At 38.6% G+C, this 25,592-nt stretch overlaps 1 protein-coding gene across 5 annotated transcripts in view; it reads right to left on the reverse strand.

Moving 5' to 3' along the window:
- Positions 1 to 25,592, reverse strand: part of FAR2 (fatty acyl-CoA reductase 2) — a 179,043-nt gene that overhangs the window by 22,966 nt on the left and 130,485 nt on the right. For all 5 annotated transcript variants that reach the window (XM_086401551.1, XM_086401549.1, XM_086401550.1 and 2 more), the window contains exons 3-7: positions 17,708 to 17,883; positions 14,618 to 14,797; positions 4,768 to 4,945; positions 3,179 to 3,223; positions 1,075 to 1,193 (exon numbers count right to left, since the gene is read on the reverse strand). In XM_086401551.1, the coding sequence (XP_086257677.1) occupies positions 1,075 to 1,193; positions 3,179 to 3,223; positions 4,768 to 4,945; positions 14,618 to 14,797; positions 17,708 to 17,883 (698 nt within the window). The remainder of the gene's footprint in view (positions 1 to 1,074; positions 1,194 to 3,178; positions 3,224 to 4,767; positions 4,946 to 14,617; positions 14,798 to 17,707; positions 17,884 to 25,592) is intronic.

Genomic DNA, 25,592 nt, shown 5'->3' on the forward strand with positions numbered 1-25,592 from the left:
GGTGAATACAAGAAAATGGAGAACTAATGAAAGAAAGATAAGGGAAAATAACACTTAAACAAATTTTTTTTTTCTCAATAATTCCCATGACTAAGGCACTCTTAGGTGGCTCAGGTGGTAAAGAATCCTCCTAAAATGTGGTAGACCGGGGTTCAATCCCTGGGTTGGGAAGATCCCCTGGAGAAGGGCATGGCAGTCCACTCTAGTATTCCTGCCTGGAGAATCCCGTGGACAGAGAAGCCTGGCAGGCGACAGTCCATGGCGTCACAAAGAATTGCGCACGACTGAGCGACTAAGCACAGCCTGACACACAGGCGCTCCACGCAACACTTGCATCTTTTGTTCCTTCTTTGGGTTAAAAACAAAACGGAAAACTAGGAAAAGTGCAAGTGTGTGTGTGTACATGTGTAGGAGGAACAAAATCCCAGTAGGCTGACATATTTATGGAGCAAATGGAGGCACCATGAGGATGACGGAGCAAATTGTATTTCTAACTCCTTGACATCTTTACTTTGCAAAAATATGGGTTTGTTTTTTCCTAAATCCAATGAAGCGCTGTTGGATTGGACAACATCTAAATATCTAACTTCAGATAATTAATAAAAATTTTGTTTACTAACAAAGTTAAATATACAAACAACCTATTAGTTTTCTTTGTACTAGAAAATACCTCTCTCACACACACATGGTGATCTGAACTTTTGACTTTTATTAGGAACTGAGAAGTAAAGAAAAATATGCTCTCATTTCATCTACTTTTATCTTCTTTGCCTTAAAAAAGGAAGCTGTGTTTTAGGTTGCTGAATAGAAAGAAAAGCTTTTCAATTATTGAGAATTTCATGGTTAAGTGATTTGAAGAATTTATTATTTTATGATCAACCAAGTACTAACTGGTATTTATAAAAAACTCAATGCCTATATTATGACATAACTGGAACTCTGTGAAATATCCAGATACCCTCTCACATTTGGGGTCTTCTTCAGTAAAATTCATATATTTTGAATAGGTGCCCAACATAGTTACCCTCCTCCTCATCAAATCTTCGAAAGCCAGTTTAAGGATCCACTCCACACCTGTGAACTGCCGTGTACCATCCTACAGCCAAAGTGAGATTGACCACTGTGTCTGCTGGAATCAAATCTGCCACAGCCATCGGAGTAGCTCTTATGGACCGAAGAAACCCTTTCCCAGCCTGCACAGACAAAAGGACATAAATTATTGAACCAGGCGTTAACTAACAGTCGGGGCTAAAGTATATATCAGACAGATAGTACCAATGCTGGTAGTAATAATAACTAACGCTGATCACTTTGCTTGCTAGGTTAATGTGCCAAGACTGACTGCTCTCAGGCCATCCAACCTCCCCAGCCAAGTTCAAGTGCCATCTCCAAGAACCACCAGTGATCCTCAGGTTCCTCTTCAGAGTGAAATTCCTCAAACTTGTGAGGAGTTTAATGTATTTAGCTAATTAATAAACACCAAGAATAAAAGAAAAAAAAAGAAAAAAAGAAAAAAAATAAAAAGAAAAAAAAGAATAAGATTTAATATCTTAAAAATTAATTCATAAGATATTCTAAGAATTAAGTTTTCCCAAATTTCCCATTAATTTAACTTACCATTTCTTAAATGATGTCATTTTTAGCTAGAGTCTACTAGTTTATAAGAAGTAATAGGCACTAGAAGTTAAAGAAATGCCTTTTTAAACTGATAAAATTCCACTGCTTAACAACAACTTTTTATTACTTGTAGAAAAGGCCACCGTTATTTACTTTTTGTTCAGTATCTTTGTTTACTTCACAGATCACTGATGCTATATAGATGCAAGAATTGGGAATTGTTCATGTTAATAAATGCCATGTCAATAAATAAAGGAGCCAGTTTATTGACTTTTTGAAGTAATTGATTATTTACACCCTGCATGTTTCCAACATCAATTTGCAGTGGTCAGCACTTACATTCCTAATTTCTGTCTTCTTGTAACTGATTAACCTTCCTTTGGACAAGCATGCCTGCTAAGTTGTTTCAGTCGAGTCTGACTCGTTGCAACCCTATGGACTATAGCCCACCAGGCTCCTCCGTCCATGGGATTCCTCCAGGCAAAAATACTGGAGTGGGTTGACATGCCCTCCTCCTGTCCTTTGGAATGTGGGAAATCAATTTGGAAATTTTTAGAAAATCTGAATGCATGTGTAGCTTTGCTAACAGTGTAATAAAACTCACTCTGGGATCATGTTAAAATAGCTATGTTCTGAGTTACTGAACACTCACTTCCAACTAAGCCTCAAGAGTTGAAGGCAGGTAGGGAACAGAAATCGAAAGAAATTAAAAAGAAGTTCATTGTTACTGTCTTTGACAAGTAGTCATAATTCACTGTCTTTTATTTGTATTGTAGTTCATGTTGGATCTAGTTCTGTGAAGAACAGAGGCACAGTCTGAAACATGAGATCCCTAACAAAATTTAAACTCATTTAAAGAGGTGAAGTCCATTTCAATGTCCGAAAGAGAAGAGCTGTAGTTCTGAGCCTAAAATGCTTCAGTGTGAGCCGGAAAGCGCCGCAGCTCACAGGACCAGTCTCCCCTGCAGGGAGACACACGCAAAGGTCTGCTGACCCAGAGGAGCAGTCGGTGTTTTCCTTGTCTGTGAGAGGATTAGTGTTCAAAAGTGTGTCCTATAGTCATCAATTTTTATATTTGAAAAACTTGCTTTAATTGGTAGTCCTTTTTCTTAGATATATTGAGAAATCAATGTTGATGTATTTATGCATTTATATACTTTCTATCCAAATGCACATAAATTTAATAATCTTTGGGAATATGAGTTTTATCACATCCCTAATTCTAGCTATGGTTAAAGAGCAAAAAGAAGGAAATACCCCCATCCTGTGTTAACTAAGCATGGTACTAGAGGCTCAAAATTCTATCTAAAAATAAAACTCCTAAGTGGCAATTGATGATATCACAGTACTTCTATTTTCCTGATAATGATATTGACAGATAATTAAAGTAATTTCATTCTGCCTTTATTTTTCAAACAGCAAAACTGAAATAATTTGCATCAATTGTAGTGAGTAAAGGAACGCTTATGGTTTTGCATCAGTAAAGCTAAGCCAATATTAGAATTTTGTTACTGTCCCTCCACTACATTTGAAGTAATTATTTCCACACTGTTATACATACCGCAATAATGAGCCCACTAGGTCCATTTAAGTTATCAACCCAACCCTAAAAAGAGAAAAGGGAAAAGATCTCTAGTTGGTTCCACATGTCAGAAAATCACAGTACCTTTGGAATATCTGCAGTCTAATCTTAAACTTCAAACAACAACACTGAGACTCCAGCCAATAAACTGTCTAGTCCACTATTTCCAAAATTACAAACAGAGATCAGTGAGAAAGCACTGGATATTTTCTGCACTTGGTTTGTGGAAGAATTAAAATTCTGCCGGCATTTATTTCATAGCAGGAATCAAGAATAGTTGCAAGCTGTCTATGACATCTTAGGAGCTAAATTGGATCTCATCTTAATATCATAATCTGCTAATCAATTCATTTTCCTCACCTGGGCCTGATTTTAACTTCTCAGGGGAACATTTCAAACATAGTTTGCGGAAAATTGACTCTTACTTGACAATTGTAAGAGTCATAGCATCTTTCATTCATTCTATCTCAAGATCAACTTGTATTAGCTTGCTATAGATGGTAGAGAAAATATTATCTTCAGGAGCAGTTAGAGAAAAATGTCTTTATGAGTTTGTCTCCTAAGCCCAAAGCAAGCCAGTTGACCTCATTATGTCTGTTTATCTTTGAAAGTCAAAATGTATAAGATGGGAAAGGAGAGAGAACTTGAAGGTATTAATATTAGTTGAGCCTTTTACTAGGGACCAGGCACTGCAGTAGACATACCACTGCTGCTGCTAAGTCACTTCAGTCGTGTCCGACTCTGTGTGACCCCATAGACGGCAGCTCATCAGGCTCCTCGGTCCCTGGGATTCTCCAGGCAAGAACACTGGAGTGGGTTGCCATTTCCTTCTCCAGAGCATGAAAGTGAAAAGTGAAAGTGAAGTCGCTCAGTCATGTCCAACTCTTAGAGACCCCACGGACTGCAGCCTACCAGGCTCCTCCGTCCATGGGATTTTCCAGGCAAGAGTACTGGAGTGAGGTGCCAGTGCCTTCTACACTGTCTCATTTCATCAACCCTCCATAATGGGTGTGGTTAGCCCAGTTTTACATATGAGACAACTCATATGTAAAAGGTTGCATGTCAATAAGTAATGGAGCTTGGATTTATCTGGTACAAAAGCTTTACAGAATTGCTTCAAAAAAGATGGTATAATGCAAAGTACTTTCAAAAAGATACAGAAGTATATGCAGATAAAAATCATTCTTCCTAAACTGAGGACTTTCTCTGAGCTTTGCTCTTCCTATTTACCCTGGCAATTTGTTAACATTATCAATTTGGCCAGCAGGAACATTCTTGTATATTTAAACTATTGTGGAGAAGCCAAGAAATAAAGTTATTTCCCACGGGAATTTTGAGACTAGAGTTATTGAGAAACTAACTGAAGACTCCACCCAGCTCTAGGACAGTCAGTGTAACATCAGAGGAGCCCGGTGGTGAATAAATCCCGAACCAAACGTGCATTTTGGTCCTCACATTTGCTGTACTCAGCTATATATACTGGAAAACAAAAAAGACATCAGAGAGTAATTGGACAGGAGGGATGCTGGTTCAGAAGCAAAGCGCAGAATCCAGGCGAGTGGGCTTACTGGGAAGGGCTCCTGCCACGTTGCTCCCATGATGGAGGGCCGTATGATGGCAATGTTGAGGTTGCCACCTTCCTGCTGCACCACCACCTCTCCCAAGGCCTTGGTATAGGTGTATGTGTTAGGCCAATCTCCGATCAGTTTCGGTGTGATCTCGTCAATAATAGCGTCGTCTAACCACCTAAAGGTAGTCAGAGTGAAAAAGAACGTTGTCAGCATGTATTAGACAACATACCAAAAAGAAATTGTGAGACACTGACAAACAGAACTTCCCCATTCCAGCTTGAGTTCTGAAATTCGGAACTGTCAAAGGACACCAAGGCTTGAGTGTGAACCTATCCAGATGATGCCAGATGGATGAGATCTTTGCTCCCCACTCTTAGCCCAACATTACTAGTTGAACCCTATGGCCTTCTGTCTCAATAGATTTATCCAATTGTTATGCAGTCTGCTGCTTGAGTGTGTGTGTGCGTGCATGCGTGATAAGTCACTTCAGTCATGTCCAACTCTTTGTGACCCCATGGACTGCAGCACACTAGGCTCCTCTGTCCATGGGATTCTCCAGACAAGAATACTGGAGCGGGTTGCCATGCCCTCCTCCAGGGGATCTTCCCGACCCAGGGATGGAATCTGTGTCTCATGTCTCCTGCATTTGACAGGTGGGTTCTTTACCCCTAGCGCCACCTGGGAAGCTCCCTGCTACTTGATTACATACAGCTAATTTCTATCTTCAATTATAGCCTCTCAGAGCGAATGTACCTATCAAGGTACATTCAATGAATGTATTGTGAGTGCCAGTTGGGTGTCCAACAGTGGGCTGGCTGCCCTGGTCATGGACTTGAGAGGCTGTCATCAGAGGTGTCAGTGGCAGCCCCTCTCATTCACTATTGTCCAATTAGAACCTTGGCACTAATCTTGAAACCTTCAGCTTTGATTTTTGTTTTAAATTCTACTTAATGTCTTAACAAAGAAAGGCAACTACATTTATCAGAACTTACAATCTGTTTTAGAATCCATGCACTGTATTTTGAAGATCTGTTTAGAGTCTATGCTAATAACTTGGTAATCATTTCCAGAGATTTCCAATGAGTTTTAAAGTGCTCTAATAACTATTAATAGTCTGTCAAGTGGGGTGAGAACAGCACAATGAAGCAACTTTAATACAGTGACTATTGAATACCTCTACCTTCAAGAAGATCTGTATCATGAATAACTGAGTTACCATGGCACCAACCTAATTTTTTTTTTTAAAGATGGTAAAACCATTTTAATAATCCCAGAGTCTACCTGCTTTTCTCTAAGAGAGCAATGAAATTATTGTTGATTAAATACTGAATGTTTCTCTTAGCTGGTAGATCTATTTGGTGAAACTTTGCATATAATACAGTTTTTAAAAATTAGGTGACATGTCAGTGTGATTTTATAATTAATGTGTTTGGTACATTTATTCCCATTTTATTGGACCCAACACAATCATATTATTTTGATTGCAGAAAAATCTTATTAGAGGTTATCGTTTTCCTCTCACGATAAATTATTGAGTATTTAAGAAGTGCTTAATGCCAAGACATTCAGAAACACAACTCTCAATTTCAATATCGGAGAGGAATGTCAATACTGTCTGTTATGGTCTAGTTTTCCTTGCTTTGCAGTTCTAGTGCTGAATATCTTCTAGCTATCAAATGCCTTCTGGTTTACACTGAAAAGAGAAAGGCTGAGAAGGTCTGAGAATTAAAAACAACTCCAAATACTTAGAAGAACAGAAGTTATTTCAATCACGTGGTCACTGAGTGTTGGAAGAGAGTGAGGGACAATCTAGGCGCCTCTCTATCTTTCTAATAATGTTACCTTTACCTCATCTTATTTGTGGGTCAGCAGTGGATTAACTGACCTAAGACCATTTTTATTTTCACCTACAAAAACATACAGGTTACAAAAAACTAGGTCTGAAGAAATACAGCCCAGTTTTAACAAAGCTGTAGAGAAAACAGGTTTAAGAAAGCATCAGGTTTAAGGAAACAGGTTTAAGGAAAGCCAGCAATACCCTCGGATTGTATGTCCCGTGGCTGGTACCATATGCTGTCACTGCTGTTGGTGTGCCTGAAAAAGGTAACACTTGGAGGCTTCTCCAAGTTTGGTGAGTTAGCTCATCTTAGAAAACACTGGTTTCTAGGTTTCTAAGAACACACAGCAAAAGAAGTTGCAGTACTCTGTAGATGATCTGCCTTTACTATTTGTAGCTCCGCCATATTCTACTGTATCATTTTCTCATGTTCTCCACTGGCACTTGTGAAAAGTAGCAATAATTGCATGTGTTCTAAAGTTTCAGGTGATGAGGACAAACAGGAACATTCACAACCACACTTAAAACTATTTGATTAAACAAAATGAGCTAACACATCTAACACATATTTAGTAAAACCGCCAAGAAGCATGTATCTAGAAAGGTCACAGTTGGTTTTAAAATATCTTTTCTAATATAGCCAAACAGATCATATCTCACCTTGCCATTTCTTGGGTTCAAAGAGATTAATGTAACATTCATTGGTTAAGTGATGCCCTTTTCAGGACCTAAAATTGGTCCATGTTCTTTATCAAAATTTGATTTGGAGCTGTTGCTTGTCTTTAAACTAGTAGATAAATTAGCATGAAAAAAGGACACCATATAAACTAAAGCACATTTCTGAAACTAAGTCAAAGCACTTCCGGATACTCAAGGAGATGTCTGAACTCATGGGCTCCAAAGTCTAAACTTCTACTTAAATAGCTTTAAAAGAAGCAAAAAGTCACACACACATATACATACACAATACAGACAATTTCCTCTAAATATTATTATCTTTTTTGGTTTGAAACTTATTTATTCAACTTTTTATATCCTTATTTTCATAATTTTTGTATTTACTGAATGAAATAGCAAGAGGAATATATATTTTTCCTCAGTTTTCCTGTGCAGCAAACAGGGCCAACCTAGTAGTGAATCAGGAAAAGCTTTCTGGAGAGTAAGTACTGGACATCCCCCAAGGTAACCTTTGCTGTCTTTTCTCTGACCTGGAGTATGTTTGTCCCTTGATTACTGCAATTATCATGCTATATGTTCTTGCTCGGGCTTCACAGGGTAAAGAGTCTACCTCCAAAGCAAGAAACGAGGATTCAGTTCCTGGGTGGGGAAGATTCCCTGGAGAAGGAAATGGCAACCCACTCCAGTATTCTTGCCTGGAAAATTCCATGGACAGAGGAACCTGTACATTCCATGGGGTCACAAAGAGTTGGACATGACTGAGCAACTGAACACAAAAGTTCTTGCTCATGTCTGTTTCCTGACTTTACAATGAGTCCAGGAGTGCAAGGATTATATTTTTTTAATCTCTGTGTCCAATCACCTTACTCTCCCCAGGAACCAGCTAAATGTGTGCTCTTTCACAAAACAGTCATGATTGGCCAGTGCTGTCCAAAGTTTGGGAAGCTGAGATAGACAATGGTAGGAGAGAATGGGTGAACTCAGAAGGAGGTGAGGTTGTGGGGAGACTGTGGAAAAGTTAGAGAGGGGATGTCTTTGAGGAAATGAAGAAAAATTGGAACTTAAGGTATCCGGTGGCAGTGGTGAAAAGTTCTGGGACGCTGAAAGGCTAAAGGTTGGCCAACTTCAATTGGGTGGTGACTTCAGAGTAAATTTAACTGGCTCCAAAGTAAATTTGAACCACTTCTTGGGGAGAAGGGTATATCTGAGCCTAATGCTTGTGGTGACTTGGCCTCTGTATTACCCTTTAGACTTTATTGAGCACATATTGTGGTTCCAGTGACCTTACACCATGGAAATTATTCAGCTTATTTAAGAACAATTTAATTCTGCTCTGATTCATGTTGAAGTCTGGCGCTATTAAAAGTACACAGAATTTCCAGTTTTTTGTGTTTTTTTTTTGTCAGCTGCTTAGATGCCATCTTAATGCTATACAATCCTGACAATAAAAGCACAAATGCTAAAATTAGCTTTTTCTGTTCCCCTAGAATAGATAAACAGGGGTTTCCACGTGGCTCAGTGGTAAAGAATATGGCTGCAAATGCAGGAGATGTGGGTTTGATCCCTGGGTTGGGAAGATATCCTACAGGAGGTAATAGCAACCCACACCAGTATTCCTGCCTGGGAAATCCCATGGACAGAGGAGCCTGGTGGGCTACAGTCCACGGGGTCACAAAGAGTTAGACAGGGCTTAGCAACTGAATGAAAACAAAAAAAAAGGTGTACGCAAGCCAATAGGCAAAGCAGTAGCCATGCCCTATTGGTTTTTCTTTCCACAAACACATACAGGTTTTCTACATGTATTGCCATTCAGAAAGGCTCTAGTCCCCTTCCCCATTCCATCTCAGGTGATGGGTCTCCATGCCTCTGGAGACTTCCCATGCTAACCTATCCCCTTTTGCTCCATAACCATCATGTTCCTAAAGCTCACTTTCATCAAAGTCTTTCCTTGATTAAAACAAAATGAAACAAATGGCCCAAGTCACACACACACACACACACACACATACACACACACACACACGAGTCCTCCCTCAACAGATCTGTCTGTAGAATTAAACATAACCCTCTGCAGGGTACTCAAAATGTCCATAGTGTGGCTCCATTCTATCTTTCCAGCTTGACCTCTAACAGCTTGCCTACATATAACCTATGTGATGCCAAAATGGGCTTACAGCTCTGTCCCAGGCAAGTCCTAGGTTTTCCTCCTTCGCTAGCTCTGCCCAGTGTGTGCCCCATCTGACTGTCCCCCACTGTACACATTCTTCCAGTTCTAGCTCCCACATCTGTCTTTAGAGTCCTTCAGCACCAGCAAACTCACTACATCCCATTTCCTCCACCACACCTCTGAGGTAATTCTGCTCTGTTCTATTTGCCTTTGACTGTGAGCTCCTTGAAAGTACAGTCCCTATCTTAAGAAAGCACCATTTAATCACATGGGAAAGTATGTGCATATACTAGAAAGACCATAATCATGTGGCCATGGAAAACCTTTGTGTCTCTGCACTTACTAGTTGAGAGATTTGTGAAGAGTTACTTAACCTTTCTGAGGCTGTGTTCCTTTGTTAGTACATTAGCCATAATAGTATCAGCCCTACGATGTTATGTTAAGGAATTAAATGTCTGTGAAAGTACCTTTGTTCCAAGTAATTGCTCAATGATGATTCATAGAATCCTTCCCTTCTTATTGCATATTTACTAGATTGGTTTAAGCATGCTAAATAAAGCACTAAGTAATTATGGATCCATTTTTCTGGTTCCTAACTCTAGTTATTTCAGGTTTTATACAGATATAAAAGCTTTTTTCTTCTACACAGCCCCTCTAAGAGGATTTACCTTGGCCTAAAAAGTATGGGAAGCATAAGCCCCAAACTTCTGTCCTTGTTGGTCAGCTATGAGCATCTTTAAAAATAAACATTCCACTTAAGCTGTTATTCTGGAAAACTGGAGTTTGTTGGTCATCCCTGATCCATTTACACACATGAGTTTCTAAAGGTAAATATTACCAACTATGTAGAAGCTGGAAATATACAGGTGGAAATTATAAGAATGGTGACATCATTACATCATAAAACATCTGTGTTGGGATGAGGGGCAGAAGACAAGTGCACAGATAATCAGTTGCTGAACACGAAAGGCCAATTAAAAACATCAAGTCCTAATTTATTATGAAAATGTGTGTATACTAAAGTTTCCATAATAAGATAATCAAAATGTATCTTTTGGGAATGGTTAGGGACAAAGGAAATTCTGGATTTTCAGAGATGGGCTGAGGGAAGGGAGGGGCTGGGCTGTGAGATGGACAGAACATGGGGTGGGCTGAGAAGGACAGAAGTACAGGGCAGGAATGAGAGGTGTCAAGTTTGGTTCACAGTTCCATTCCCTTTATTAACAATGCCAAGCAGGATCTCTTCAGCCTGCACAATTGGGAAAGTTCCTGGCAAAAAAGTACACACCCTCTTTTATTTTCCAGAACTGCAATTCCCATTAAATTGCTTCTCTGGAAAAACAAAGGTTCATTTTACTGTTTTATGGGTGATTTTCTTTTCTTTTTTTTCAGCTTTACTAAGGTATACCTGATGAACAAAATTTTAAGACAGTGCATATCGTGATGATTTGGTACACATATACATTGTGAAGGGGCTTCCCCGGTGGCTCAGTGGTATAGAATCCACCTGCAATACAGGAGCTGCAGGAGATGAGGGTTCAATCCCTGGGTGGCAAGGATCCCCTAGTGTAGGAAATGGCAACCCACTCCAGTATTGCTGCTGCTGCTGCTGCTGCTGCTAAGTCGCTTTAGTCGTGTCCGACTCTGGGCCACCCCATAGATGGCAGCCCACCAGGCTCCGCCGTCCCTGGGATTCTCCAGGCAAGAACACTGGAGTAGGTTGCCATTTCCTTCCCCAACACATGAAAGTGAAAAGTGACAGTGAAGTCGCTCAGTTATGTCCGACTCTTCACGACCCCATGGACTTTAACCTACCAGGCTCCTCTGTCCATGTGATTTTCCAGGCAAGAGTACTGGAGTGGCTTGCCATTGCCTTCTCCGACCATTCTTGCCTGGAAAATTCCATGGACAGAGGAGCCTGTACAGTCCATGGGGTCACAAAGAATTGAACAGGACTGAAGCAACTTAGCATGTATACCTACATTGTGAAATAATTTCCTCTCCCTCCATCTAAAATTAATGTATTCATTACTCTTTTATGAGAGATTTTATTTGATCACAACGCTTCAAGATTTTCTTGCTGTTTAACTCTTGGTTCCTTTTTTGTAAAAAATGAGGACCACTGCAGTACTCAGAACAATAACAGTGGCTAGACCCCATAGGGTTACTGTTAAAAATCTCCAAGGGCAATTTTATTTTAACCAGAGGCCAATTACAAAATAGAGAAGAAATCAGAGAAAAATATTTTCTTAAAACAGAGCAACTAAACCTGGATTTAGGTGCAGTAGTATTTATTCAGAATAACTTTAATGCTGTCATTTTAAAACTTCAGAAAATTCTATCTGATATAGGAATTGTTGAAACAGTCGTGAACAATGGTCTAGTTGGTGAGGGGCTGCTGGGATTTATTCAAAGCATTATTCCAAACTTAACACATAGGTTTTATTCCAAGTTTAAGAAGAAAAAAAGAGCAATCCAAAACACAGATAAGATGAGGGCATATATGTATTTTATATGTAAGACTTCACACTCTCAAATACCAGCTTGCTATGGAATTCTATTCCTGCTTTGTCTAAACAAACAAGCAAGAACACATCTTAGCCAGAGTGGTATGAACAAAGATCATCCAGTTCCATCAAAAACTTTTCATTCATTCAGCAATATTTGAGTTCCTACTTTGTGCTGGCATTGAAGAACAAGAAGGAACAAGAGACAGTCTTCTCCTTTGAGAATCTCATTGGCCACTGGAGATATAGACAAATAATCAGACATTTGGAATGACCTGTGCTAAATGTCATGATGAGGATGAGCACAGGGTGCTCTGGGAGCACGGGAATGGCCACCTGAATCCATGTGCTCCCAGAGGAAAGCTTTGATGTCTGGATAAGAACTTACCAGAGGAAGCAGAGGTAGAAGTAGCTTCTAGAGACAGAACAACCTAAGCCAAGGCAGAGACGTATGAGAGAGAGTACTTTGTGTGACTGCGGCACACATGTAAGACTGAGAGGGATGGTGCTGGACAGGTGGTTCTGAAGATAAAAATTTAAATAAATAAACTGTGGTAATGATGTTCTCTTTGTTTAAAAAAAGACAGCGTTAGCTCCTTAACTGCATTGAAATGCATTTTGTTGAGACAAAATATAATTGTTCTCCTAGTTCTGTTTGGCCACATATGTGTATGTTTTAAAATAATTGTTCTCCTTGGAGAGCAGTACATGACAGACAGACATAAATTTTGTATTAAATGTCCATTACAGTTTGATCATCAATCATATAGCCGATACCTGCCTTTACCAGTTGACATATGCTGGGGAGTGGAGAATGCCTGTTAATAAATCAACTCTTCCTCTGGGAGGAGAGCTTATTCTTTGAAATGGGGTGTGGGAGGGTTTGAGCATCTGGACACAGTGTGGGAGGGAGAAAGTGGTATGGAATCTCTGGGTGAACTGAATCTCCATTTCCTACCTTTTTCTCTGGTGACCTCTCAGAAAAATCAAAGGACAGGGAGAAGTCTGCTCCTTTCCTGGGCTTCTGAGTGCTCATTTTCTCAGTTGGGTCTGACTCTTTTGCAATCTTATGGACAGTAAGTAGCCTGCCAGGCTCCTCTGTTCATGGAATTTTCCAGGCAGGAATACTGGAGTGGGTTGCCATTTCCTATTTCATGGGCTTATCACATCCATAAACACCACATTTACCAAAAGACAAAGCTGTAAGAGGATGGCTAAACAGCATACAAATCATTTCCATCCTGAAAACATGTCAAGGCTTTAGACCTCGACTTTCCTGCACTGACTTTGGCATCACGGTGTCTTTTCTCCAACTATCCTGAGAAATTCTGGACTCTGAAAGGTTCCTTTGTACCAGTTAAGCAAATCATGATTTATTAGCAACTTTAAGCAACCTCTGTCTCCTTTAAGTGACTTTCATTTTTCTTTCGTCCTGGTTATTTTAAAATGACAGGTAAAAATATCTGTTCTCAGAGCTGTATGAGATAAAAATGTTTGCCCTGAAGGGAATAAACTCTTGATTTAGCTAAAGCTAAAGTGTATATCTAAAATAGAAATACAGTATTATAAAAAATTAAAATCTGACAGATCCACTGTGAGAGTATATTTTCTCTGCTATAATATGTTTTATGCAGAGTCTTTTAAAAAGCAAACAAAATAAGGCAAATTTGGTAAATAGAACACAAGAATGAAGAGGCAGAACAGAAAAACATACTTATTTTGAGATCAGGGTGATGTCCTAAAAAGAAAATAGTTCCTGTTAGTTGGCCAAAGAGAAAAATGCTAGACTTCTGTCTCTCCTGCATAATAGGATCATAAGGGAAGTGTCTCTCAGCTGAACAGATCAAGAAACTGACACTTTCTGCCAGATTTGGAAGAAATTTCTCTTCCCTATTAGTTCTTCTTTATCAATTTTTTGATTAACTGCTATTAAGCACTGTAGTAACTGCTTTGTATAACTCACATTATCATCACAGGTATAAAGACAGGCACTATTATTAGCCTCATTTCACACATGAAAGAATTAAGGCTCAGAGAGGCCAAAGATTTGCTCAAGGTCACAGAGCCAGTAAGTTGCAGAACCTTTGCAGTCTAATGATAAAGCCTTTCTTCTGGACGTTTACATGCTATGTATGCAAACCTCCCTTGGGTGCATGCTAAGTCGCTTTAGTTGTGTCTGACTCTTTTGCAATCCTATGCACTGTAGCCCACCAGGTTCCTATGTCCATGAGATTCTCCAAGCAAGAATACTGGAGTGGATTGTCATGCCCTCCTCCAGGTGATCTTCCTGACCCAGGGATCAAATCCACACCTCTTGTGTCTCCTGTACTAGTGACACCTGGGAAGCCCTGATACTTCCCTTGAAAAAAATCTAGTAGCAAAACTTAGTTCACTAAGAAGTGAGAAACCACCTCCATAAAGTATTCTCAAGTACCTCATGGAATTCTAAGCAACCTAATACAGCTTTTCTATCCCAATTCTCCTCCATCAAGAAGCACTCTACTCCCCACTGGGGACAGAGAATAGCAAGGACAGGGAGCTGAAGCTGGCACCTTTTCAAAGCATTCTGCTCCCAGGGTATCTCACTGTCTTACTTTGTAAATGAACGAAAGTCCGTCTCCCTTCACCCCCACCCACCGTGTAACCCATGTTACTTACTCCATGGAGTCAATGATTTTTTTTGGCTCCACAGGACATGGATAGACGACTTCGTCAATGTGCTTCAGGTTACAATTTGAAAAGGCAGTAGAAATGTGTATGAAGGCTTCCAGCTTCGGCATCTGACTGGCCATGAGCAAAAGCTGCTGGGTGGCAGTGACATTAAGCTGCACAGCATGTCTGGAGAAGGTTAGGCAAAAGGAAATACAGTGAGGCAAGTCACATCCCATTTTGCTGGAGCTGCACCTACTTCAGTAACTGGCATATCCATCTGATTTTTGTGGCTGCATCGAAGGACCAGGAGGAAAAGTGTGGGTCATGGCCACACAGTTATATGATACTTGGAATATGTTATATGCTGATGATGTCTTTTGTGCATATAAATTCTGTGATACATGTTGAGAAGTCATCTGATTCTAAATCAACTGGAAGGAAAGAAAATCACAATCCTCTGAATTTATAAAGGGACTTCTTAAGCAGCCATTAAAAGAATAAAAAACATAAATTAGGCATCTACCTTAAGTTAGAAAATTCAAATAAACTAGAGGAGAGCAACAGTGAATATAGAGTGATAAATATGTTTCTATTGCAAAGGTATAGGTCAGATATAAAAATTGATGTCAATAGAGAACAGATGAAGTTGCCAAGGGGGAGAGAGGTGGGGAAGGGATGAATTGGGAGTTTGGGATTAGCAGATGCTGACTATTATTTATAGGATGGATAAATTACAAGTTTCTAAAGTAAAGCACAGGGAACTATATTCAGTATCTTATGATAAACCATAATGGAAAAGCATATAAAAAAGAATGTATACATGTATATATGTGTGTATATATACAACTGAATCATTTTGCTCTACAGCAGAAATTAAAACAACATTGTAAATCAACTATACTTCAGTTAAAAAAATGATGTTAAAACTCTAAATTTTACCTAATAGAACACAAAGCTGCATAAACATATGGATATGATGACGTTGAAGTAATTCTTTTTCTAGAAATATATGTTTAATACAAAATTAGGAAACCTATTACTCTGACTCAAAAAAAGAAAAAAAATATGTGATCATGTGTAAATATATATATATATAGAAAAATTTTTAAATGACATTCAATACCCATTTCCAGTTCAATTTTTATAATTTCACTAAAATAAGAAGAAAATTATTGAAAAATACATATACTTCAATTTGATAGCCTGTGTATACTTAATGGTGAAAAGTAAGGAGTACTGGTTTTAAAGTCAGAGTTAAGAAAAATGCTCACAATCACTACTGCTTAACACTGCTCTGAAGTTCCAGCCTTATAATTAGAGAGGAAAATAATAAATACCATCACTGCAAAGCCAACCACAAAAGCACTATCAGATTATATAACTGTATATCTGAGAAAAAACAGAAGCAGCTGGAAAAAACTGGGGTGAACTGGTGTTCACTTCTAAAAGTTACATGAAAAAATCGCTAGCTTTCCTGTATAGAAACAAAAATTAGAATCTGCAATGGAAGAGCAGCACATATTCAAAAAAGAACATTTAAAAGATATCAAATTAATAAGTAGGCTCTATATAAAGAAAATTATGAAACTTCATTAAGGATCATAAGAGAAAAATTGAATGAAGATATACATTGTTCTTGGGTAGGAAAAGTCAATGTCTAAATCATGCTATTTTTCTAAATCAATCTACATGGTCAAGGTAATCTCAATCAAACTCACAACCCTTAAACAAACTTGGCAGATTTATTCTAAGTTTAATCAAGAGGTGAGAAAAGTCAGGAAAATTCTTTAAGAAGAGAAAAATGTGTGTATACTTGCCTAATAAAATAAGAATAGTAGTCATTAAAATATTGTGGTACTGGAAAAGAAAGTCTAATTAATGGGATTTTTAAAAAAAGGATTCAAAAAATAAATAAATAAAAATAAAAAATAAAAAAAGGATTCAGAAATAGGCATTTAATATACTATTTTATTTTAAACAAAAAATGAAAATAAATCATTTAATATATGTTGTTTAAAAAATAACCATCTGTTAATATTAAAAAAATATACTGTACAACACATACACATCACTCTTATTTTTATAGAATTTTCCTATTATTCTTTAGAGGTAAGTAAATTTTAAATGAGTCAGATTTAAATGTAAACATAAAACAATTAAAATACTAGAAGAAATAATGAAAAACTGTAAATAATAAAAACAGAGCTGAGGACAAACGATAAACTGTTAAAATATTTTGAGCCTTATAAAAGATGAAGAGTTAATATGCTAAATCTTCCAAGAAGTCTTAAAATAGACCAAAAAAAAATTGTTTCAGGAGAAAAATAGATGAAGAACACAAACAAGCATTTCACAAAAGAATACACTGTCAATCAGCATTTAAACATTCTCAACCTTTCTGATTATCAAAGAAATAAAAACCAAAATTTGCAATACTATTTCCATTTTCATATTGACAATGATAAAAAGAATTAAAGAATTGTAATATGGTACTGAAATGAGCACTCATATGTCCAAGAACAGTGTAAATTCATACCACCTTTTTGAAAAGCAACTTAGCATTATATGTCAAAATATAAACTGTTCATAACCTGGACATATCTGGCATGTGTCTAATAATTCTACTTTTGGGAATTTACCTGAAGGGAAAAAATGTATATACACAGATGTTCATTGCAGAGCTGTTTATAACAGTGAAACATCTAAGCAATGTCCCTCAGTACAGAACTGCTTGAGTGTATTATATACATGTACAATGGGATGCCATGTAGTCACTACAAATTATAATAAATTATCAGTTGACAATGAAAGATATCTAAAAATAAAACTGAACAGGTTGCAAAAAAAACATCATTCCATTTTTTGGAGAAATTGAACATAAGGCTATTTTATTACAGATGCATAAAGAAAAGTTGAAATGGATGGTCTTCACAATATTAAATGGTTATCTGTGGATGGTAAGATTCTGGAAAAGATTTACTCCTTTGTTTTCATTGAGAATATCTCTTTTTTCAAAATAGAAATAATGAAGAAACATACACATATGTGTGCACACACACGTGTAATACAGGTCATGAAAGGGGCCTGGGACTGTACCTGAGGTGGTCATCGAAGCGCACGGTAGCGGCACAGTGGAAGATGATGTTTGTGTGGGAAAGAAGCTCCTTCATGTCCTCCTTGCTGATGGCAAAGTCATTCTGATTGAGGTCTGCAGAAATAGCTCGGATCTTCTCATGCACATTTGGACAAACTTCTTTGACTTTTTCAAACAGCTAAAACATATAAATCATCAAAGATCATCATCACCAGTAATGTTCTTATTTTCACTGATTTATTTCATTTTAATTCACAAAAACTGGTTATTAGTTGTAATAATATGACAGCCATCTGCTATATTTCAAGGTCATCTGCAATTCAAGGTCAACTTAGAGTAATTCTTGCTCCTCTTATTTTGATAAACATTTGGAAAAAGTTCCAGTGACCAGTAAGGAGTGTATTTTGAACTTTTCCTGGGTGAAGCAGTGGTAATAAGTCATCCATATCTTGCACCATCCTCTCTTCCCTTCCAAGACAGCTTCGTGTTTAAACATGGTGATTATTTCCATTTCTGCCTGGGAGATACTGTTTTCAGGGCAAACTCACCAGCCTTTATATACCTTGACAAATTACCAGCAAAATCACCAGCCTTTAAGAAGGTCTCATAAGCGCAGGTTCAAAACAACTTGGTTAATTGCATCAGATTAACAAGAGGACTTAGAAGCACAAAGATAATTAGGAAAAAAAACAAATTAAGCAAATTTGTAATGGGTAAAACAAATAAATTTTTTATATAATCTCATTTTAATATATAAATGGCAGTTATTGTCTAGTAAGAGGATTACATGAGCTCGTGTATTTTTTATCAGATTTTAATTGATTTTTTAATATTCTAATTTATTTATAAAGGGAAAAGGAAAGAGTACTGGCAGATATAGCTTTTATTACAATTATTCAGGTAAAACACAGCCTCTATTTTCCCTTCCACATAGAAGTTCTCAGGTTGAATTGGTATTTTCCATTTTCTTGGAAAATAACAATTTTAATGAAACCATCTTGGTTCCAATCTACTTTGATAAAATAAAACTTTATTGTAGTAATAGTTTGGTTTGTGAAAAGTAAGGGCAAGAAAAGTAAGGTTAAATGTTTAGAAAGGTTAAGAGCAGAGAAAATTAAGATGTGGTTTAATACTAATATAGTAGAGACAAACAATCCTCCTTTCCCTTTTAACTCCAAAAGAATGTTTTCATCTGTTCCTTGATCCTTAGCAGAAGGCTTCTCCTTCCTGCTAGAGATTTACCCCAGGCTTCTCTGCTGGGTAATAAGAAGCTGATTTCAGGTATTTACAGAAATCGTGTCTCGTTTGTATCAGGTAAGACCATGTTCAGAGGACATCCTGGAAATTTAATGAAGCCAACTAGGGAAGGGAATTAAATCCACATACTGACCTGGCAGGATAATATACATCTGTCCCCAAGCTACTATTTTTCTGCACTGTAGGACCAGCCTTTTTAATATTGTGTTACTATAATCCTGAAAATAATTCAAAAGTTAGGCCACTCTTCAATGCTTTTTTGACATCTAAGATTGATAAAGCATCTCAGGGACATTCTCAACAAAGGTCATTTAAATTCTTTTGAAAGACATTTAACAGCTCTCCAGTCATAAAAGTGAAGTCGCTCAGTTGTGTCCGACTCTTTGCGACCAAATGGACTGTAGCCTACCAGGCTCATCCATCCATGAGATTTTCCAGGCAAGGATACTGGAATGGATTGCCATTTCCTTCTCCAGGGGATCTTCCCAACCCAGGGATCGAACTTGGGTCTCCCACATTGCAGGCAGACGCTTTACCATCTGAGCCATCAGGGAAGCCATAATGGATCATAAGGATGTTAATATTTGCTTTCACAGTCGAACATTTTCCTTTGTGTTGTTGTTGTTGTTGAGTCATTAAGTCATGTCTGACTCTTTGCAACCCCATGGACTACAGCATGCCAGCCTCCTCTCTCTTCCACTATCACCTGGAGTTTGCTTAAATTCATGTCCAATGAGTCCGTGATGCTATCTAACCATCTCATCCTGTGTTGTCCCCGTCTCCTCCTGTTCTCAATCTTTCCCAGCATCAGGGTCTTTTCTGATGAGTTGGCTCTTTGCATCAGGTGGTCAAAGTATTGGACCTTCAGTTTTAGCAACAGTCCTTTCAGTGGATAATCAAGGTTGATTTCCTTTAGGATTGACTAATTTGATCTCCTTCCTGTCCAAGGGACTCTCAAGAGTCCTCTCCAGTATCAAAATTTTCTTTTGTAGTTCATGTTAATTATACAACAGACACAGGTTGGATTTTTTTGGATAAGTTTATGCCACATTTATACAGTTATCCTCCTTTTTAAACAACTGAATTTATAGGAGGCTCTTTCTGAGTCACGATAGATTTCATTCATAAGAAATCTATTTGAGGTTCTGTTGAGTCTGACTTTGTCCTGTGAAGACTTTTGGCTGCTTGAGAGCAAGACATGGAAGATGACCTCAGTGTCTACTTTTTTAGCAATGGGGCTGGTCACAGATGATGCAAGCTGCCATGCAAACATTTTCTGTTGCCTTTGGCTTTTATGATTATATTTTTTAAATTTTCTTTGGCTGTGCTGGGTCTTTGTTAGGGTATGCAGGCTTTCTCTGGTTGTGGAATGGAGGGGCTTCCCTAGCTGTTGCACTTGGGCTCTCATTGCCCCACAGTTGTGGGATCTTAATCCCCAACCAGGGATATAACCCAATCCCCTGCATTGGAAGGCAGATTCTTAACCACTGGACCACCAGGAAAGTCCCAGGTTTTTGAGACTTTAAAAGTCAGAGGATATTATTAAATTTTACTATACTTTCAGACCACCTGTACAATGTTGAACAGCACAAAGATACATTTACAGCATTACTGTTTTAGGAGATAATTACTATTTCTCCCAAATAAAGTCCTTTTGAAATAAAGGACTTTTGAAATAAAGTCCCAATCAACATCCTATTTATGGATTTATATTTTCAAATAAGAGGGGATATCTGAATGAACATAATGTAATTTAAAAAGAAGTTTAAGTATTCTGATTGAGGTGGTATTGATTACAATCCATTGATATAAATCATGAATTGGCTGCATCAACTGAAGCCACAGTAATAATTAGGGTCCTATTTTACTATATTAGCCAGGCCTGATAATATAACCATTACTAGATGGTCAATACTGAAATCAGATTGATTATTTTCTTTGAAGTCAAAGATGGAAAAGCTCTGTACAGTCAGCAAAACCAAGACCGGGAACTGACTATGGCTCAGATCATGAACTCCTTATTGCCAAATTCAGACTTAAATTGAAGAAGTTAGGGAAGACCACTAGAAAACGCTGGTAGGACCTAAATCAAATCCCTTATGATTATACAGTGAAAGCGACAAAGAGATTCAAGGGATTAGATCTGATAGAGTCCCTGAAGAACTACGGATAGAAGTTCGTTACATTCTACAGGAGGCAGTGAGCAAGGCCATTCCCAAGGAAAAGAAAGGCAAAATGGTTGTCTGAGGAGGCTTTACAAACAGCTATGAAAAGAAGTGAAAGGCAAAGGAAAAAAGTAAAGATATACCCATTTGAATGCAGAGTTCCAAAGAATAACAAAGAGAGATAGGAAAGCCTTCCTCAGTGATCAATGCAAAGAAATAGAGGAAAACAATAGAATGGGGAAGACTAGAGATCTCTTCAAGAAAGTCAGAGATACCAAGGGAACTTTTCATGCAAAGATGAGCACAATAAAGGACAGAAATGGTATGGACCTAACAGAAGCAGAAGATATTAAAAAGAGGTGGAAAGAATACACAGAAGAACTGTACAAAAAAAGATCTTCACGACCCAGATAATCATGATGATGTGATCACTCACCTAGAGCCAGATATCCTGGAATGTGAAGTCAAGTGGGCCTTAGGAAGCATCACTACAAACAAAGCTAGTAGAGGTGATGGAATTCCAGTTGAGCTACTTCAAATCCTAAAAGATGATGCTGTGAAAGTGCTGCACTGAATTTGCCAGCAAATTTGGAAAACTCAGCAGTGGCCACAGGACTGGAAAAGGTCACTTTTCATTCCGATCCCAAAGAAAGACAATGCCAAAGAATACTCAAACCACCGCACAATTGCACTCATCTCACATGCTAGCAAAGTAATGTTCAAAATTCTCCAAGCCAGGCTTCAGCAGTATGTGAACTGTGAAATTCCAGATGTTCAAGCTGGATTTAGAAAAGGCAGAGGAACCAGATATCAAATTGCCAACATCCACTGCCATCGAAAAAGTGAGAGAGTTCCAGAAAAATATCTACTGCTTTACTGACTATGCCAAAGCCTTTGACTGTGTGGATCTCAGCAAACTGTGGAAAATTCTTCAAGAGATGGGAATACCATCCACCTTACCTGCCTCCTGAGAAACATGAATGTAGGTCAAGAAGCAACAGTTAGAACTGGACATGGAACAACAACTGGTTCCAAATCAGGGAAGGAGTACATCAAAGCTGTATATTGTCACCCTGCTTATTTAACTTATATGCAGAGTACATCATGAGAAACGCTGGGCTGGATGAAGCACAAACTGGAATCAAGATTGCTGGGAAAAATATCAAAAACCTCAGATATGCAGAAAGTGAAGAAGAACTAAATAGCCTCTTAATGAAACTGAAAGAGGAGAATGAAAATGTTGTCTTAAAGCTCAACATTCAGAAAACGAAGATCATGGCATCCGCTCCCATCACTTCATGGCAGATAGATAGGGAAACAGTGGAAACAGTGACAGACTTTATTTTTGTGGGCTCCAAAATCACTGCAGATGGTGACTGCAGCCATGAAATTAAAAGACACTTGCTTCTTGGAAGAAAAGCTATGACCAACCTAGACAGCATATTCAAAATCAGAGACTCGACTTTGCCAACAAAGGTTCTTCTACTGAAAGCTACGGTTTTTCCAGTAGTCACGTATGGATGTGAGAGTTGGACTATAAGGAAAGTTGAGCGCTAAATAACTGATGCCCTGGAACTGTGGTGCTAGAGAATACTCTTGAGAGTCCTTTGGACAGCAAGGAGATCCAACCAGTCCATCTTAAAAGAAATCAGTCCTGAATGTTCTTTGGAAGTACTAATGCTGAAGCTGAAACTCCAAAACTTTGGCCACCTGATGCAAAGAGTTGACTCACTGGAAAAGCCTTGATGCTGGGCAAGATTGAAGGCAGGAGGAGAAGGGCTCGACATAGGATGAGATGGTTGGATGGCATCACCGACTCTATCCAGGAGTTGCTGATGGACAGGAAGCCTGCCATGCTGCAGTCCATGGGGCTGGTTGGACCCGACTGAGCTACTGAACTGAACTGATAATATGACTTGCCATAGTCAGGAATGGGCTTCCCTGGTGGCTCAGATGGTAAAAGGACTTTTAATCTGAAATCTCAGCATATGGCTATAGCTTCTAACAAAATAATACTCATTAAATGTTGGCAAAGCCTAGAGTGCTAGAGACTGCAGCCAACTGCCATGCAACAGGTCAGTGCTTTTCAGAATGTTATCCCCAAGTGAACTGCACTGAAATCAGTAGATATGCATCTTAAAAAATTCCTGGACCCCATACCATGCTCACAAAGTAAGAAATTACTGGGCCCTGCCCAGGAGTTTGCATTTCACATCAGGTTTCAAAGTTGATTTTAACTGATCCCAAGCTGAGAACTTCCTTAGTTGCATTGTTAACACAAATAACTGATGAACAACTGTGTATGACTCATTTCCCTCTCAACAGCCCAGGGCAGTTACAAGAGATCAGTGGTTTTCAAACTGTATAGGCAAAAGAAAATTCTAGGGGCCAATTAAAAATGATGCCTCTGTTTCTGATCCTGCCCACAGCACCAACTGTCTCACTGTTTAAACTGTTCACTGAACCCAGGATAGGCAAGGTGCAAGTTAAGAGGCTGGAAGAAGACTCGAGGAGCCAGAGAAACTGCAGACACATTTATTCTCTCCTGGCAGATGCTGCAGCCGTAGCAGTAGACACACTACATTCTCTCCTCCCGTGGCTGACCCAACACAACAGACACAGCAGTGATGCAGCAGTAACACCACCGTGTTCTAGTGAAATGAAGTGAAGTGTTAGTCGCTCAGTCATCTCCAACTCTTTGGGACCCTGTAGACCGTGGCCCACAAGGCTCCTCTGTCCATGGAATTCTCCAAGCAAGAACATTGAAGTGGATTGTCATTTCCTTCTCCAGGGATCTTCCCAATCCAGGAACCAAACCTGGGTCTCCCACATTGCAGGCAGATTCTTTACTGTCTGAGCCACCAGGGAAGCTGCCACATTCGAGGTGGAGCTCATAAATGCCTAGAGCACAAAGTACCTCATGACCAAGAGAGTGCCTTGTGTGGCACATGTGCAGTGTTATAAATGATCTCAGCTGTTACATAGTCATTATTTATAAAATGTGGGGTGAGAGGGCCTGAACATGTCATCTTGGCTAATTTGTTCTCTCCCCACAATGCCCTTACTCCACCCCCAGAGATCTTGACTCAGTAAGTTTGGTATGTAACCAAGAGTTGTATTTCTTAACCATCTCCATAGATAGGTCTGATGGTCCAATACCTTACTTAGAGAAACACCGACTCCAAAAATTCATGTCTGTTTTAAAATTCTGCACTTAAATTCCACCCTCTGGTTTGTAAACTCCTTGATTCTTCTTTTATCACTTTATGCTTGACAGCACCCAGTTCATTGAAACAACTCAAATTTTCCTTGTTAAATTGAAAGTAATTACTCTAAGAATGGGCTTTCCTGATGGCTCGGATGGCAAAGTATCTGCCTGCAATGCCAGAGACCTGGGTTCAGTCCCTGGGTCAGGAAGATCCCCTGGAGAAGGAAATGGCAACCCACTCCAGTATTCTTGCCTAGAGAATTCCATGGACAGAGAAGCCTGGCAGGCCTCAGTCCATGGGGTGGCAAAGAGTTGGACATGACTGAGCGACTAACACTTTCATTCTTCACTGTAAGAACAGTAATAGAACCATAAATGAGAGTTTGATTCCTGAAATTGGTTACCAGCTCTTTTGTGTTGGTGGGATAAAAGACAGCAGGTAACTACTGCTAAAAGAAGACTCAAAGTGATCTATGGGTCCTCTGTATTAACTGCCAAGGGTAGGGGATATGGAAAGGCTCAGAGCAGACCCTTTTCTTTCGTAATGATGACAAGATTAAAAGACAGACAAAATGATGCAAATGGATCATCAATAGATATTAGCTCTTCTGAAAGTTGTTTTTTTTTGGAGGGGTAAAGTCGGGGACAAAACATCAATTAAAGGCAAAAAATAGGTGGAATAAAAATGAGCTAAAAAATATAATTTCAAAAATTTTATTGAAGGCCCACTAATAAAGAACTTATTCATTGAAGGCCCACTAATAAAGAACTTAATATAATTATTTTAGATTCTAAGAGTTCATCATCTTCCTTCTCATATATTCTTTAATGGCACAGGACTAAGAAGGTAAAGAGTTGAATAACTACTTGCTATGTTTGAACACTCAAGAATGCTGCTTTTTCATTTTAGTAAACCATGCTCTTGATAGATGGAAGATACATTTATGTGGTCACTGAAAGATAATAGCTGGGAGATGATCTAAACATTTTGAACTGATAATAAAGCAATACATTTTTCTTTTTTTCATTTCACATATGATATTTTACATGTTTCAGTGCCATTCTCCCAAATCATCCCACCCTCTCCCTCTCCCACAAAGTCCAAAAGACTGTTCTATACATCTGTGTCTCTTCTGCTGTCTCACATACAGGGTTATCGTTACCATCTTTCTAAATTCCATATATATGCATTAGTATACTGTATTGGTGTTTTTCTTTCTGGCTTATTCACTCTGGTTCTTAGAAAGTTTAGGAGTG

This window comes from Bos grunniens, chromosome 5 (genome assembly GCF_055505025.1).
Source record: "Bos grunniens cultivar Pamir isolate PY7600 chromosome 5, Bosgru_T2T1.0, whole genome shotgun sequence".
In the NCBI taxonomy this organism is placed as follows: Eukaryota; Metazoa; Chordata; class Mammalia; order Artiodactyla; family Bovidae; genus Bos; species Bos grunniens.